At 34.5% G+C, this 1,564-nt stretch overlaps 1 protein-coding gene across 1 annotated transcript; it reads right to left on the reverse strand.

Moving 5' to 3' along the window:
• Positions 1–444: 444 nt before the first annotated feature.
• On the reverse strand, positions 445–784 carry LOC120778406. The gene is made up of 2 exons (XM_040110190.1): positions 757–784; positions 445–683 (listed from the first exon to the last, which is right to left on the reverse strand). Exons 1-2 carry the CDS (start codon positions 782–784, stop codon positions 445–447), a joined length of 267 nt encoding a protein of 88 aa, XP_039966124.1.
• Between the last annotated feature and the right edge of the window lie 780 nt (positions 785–1,564).

Here is a 1,564-nt window from a genome sequence, read left to right on the forward strand (position 1 = left end):
CAGGCTGAGCTGACACTTTACTACATCATTTTTCGATATATAGTGTGTTGGTATCAAATGTTACAGCAACAAAACTAGAAATTCAGACTGAGGTATAAAAATAATGCAGATTTTCTATCCTAAGGCACATTCTTGTAGAACTATAAGAAAATAATCATTGTTCTAATTTAAGCAATATATTTTATAAAAAAAATCTTTATTTGGAAAGCCGTCGTAATATTTACATAAAAAAGTTGAAGTTCTGTTAACTGCAAGGAAGAAAGTTTAAAAATCTGTTTGAATAATAAATTCGACTTAGAGACAGAACAGGTACTACTCGTACAAGTGGTACTGCAGACACGAAAGGTTGTTTAGGTCGCTCACAACAGCTGGCAACACCTGCACACTACTTATTTGAAAGGTATTAAGTATTAGCGACGCTTGTAGATGATCGTGCTCATCTCATCATAACGGAGCACCGGTAGTTTGGGACAAAATTGACCCATAACCGCGTGCAGCTAAAGTTTGTTTGATAATTTGTTGCTTGACATCAGGAGTGAGCAAACGTGGCACTTTCACTTTCACCGAATCGACGTCGTCGGTTTCGCCCTTGACCGGCACAATGACGCGATATTCTTCCTCGCTGGAATCATTTGGACTGGAGATGATGTATGGCAAGTTCACGGCGTGCGCGCAAGCGAGTGCTGTGGGAAGAAAGTACAAAGTCATTAAGAGATTTGGTAAGAATGTTGATGTTCAAGGTGTTTTGGTGCTCACCGACAGCGAAGATCACGAGGAATTTCATGTTGTGCTGTGTGTTTGGTTGGATTGGTTGTGTCTTCGAAGCTGAAAATGTAAGAGCTTATATACGAAATTTAACTGTGGTGCAACACACCTTGCCAGATTCGCAGACTTGAATATTATTATTTTTAGTATTAATATTCCTTACTGTTACAAAGACATACATAAGTATATACAGTGAAAATTTAATAAGTTTCAATTCATCGAGACAAAAATATTCTGTATGTAAAACCCTCTACCTCTGCCTCACTTATTTCGTCCAATTGGCAGTACTTGCAGTTTTTGTAAAGCGTAATTACTGTTATATATATATGATATTTATACGTATGAATACACACCTACCCGCTGCAGAGATTATCATCAGTTAATTTTATTCTTTTGCTTATTGAAAGTGCCTTATAAGCTCAGCTGGCGTGATTACATCACTTGTTCCGCTTGTCTGGTTTAATATAGCTTTTTTTTATGACAGCTTCCGAATTATGTAACTTAAATATATTTTTCAATTACCTGTTCTTTTTTAAAGGTGTAAAGAATTTGAAAAAAAAAATTGATTTATAATTATTTTATCTTTTTTAAGTCTCCATCCTAAGCTTGTTGCTGAAACGAGTTTTAATCTATTATTTTAACATTATTCATTGCTTTGTGTTATTGTTTTATATAAATACTTAGTAACCATATTTTGTTGAATAACGGAACCTTCAGTAGCTGTAAAGGAGATTTATCTGTACCAAGGCTAAAATAAATCATTTAATAAAAATATTACAGGATTGTCGAAAAAGTCTTT

Source organism: Bactrocera tryoni, chromosome 5 (genome assembly GCF_016617805.1).
Source record: "Bactrocera tryoni isolate S06 chromosome 5, CSIRO_BtryS06_freeze2, whole genome shotgun sequence".
Taxonomy (NCBI): Eukaryota; Metazoa; Arthropoda; class Insecta; order Diptera; family Tephritidae; genus Bactrocera; species Bactrocera tryoni.

Coding starts and splice junctions, on each gene's coding strand:
- LOC120778406 (XM_040110190.1), bottom strand. CDS start 784: ATGAAATTCCTCGTGATCTTCGCTGTCG. Junction 684..756: donor CCTCGTGATCTTCGCTGTCG/GTGAGCACCAAA, acceptor TTCTTCCCACAG/CACTCGCTTGCGCGCACGCC.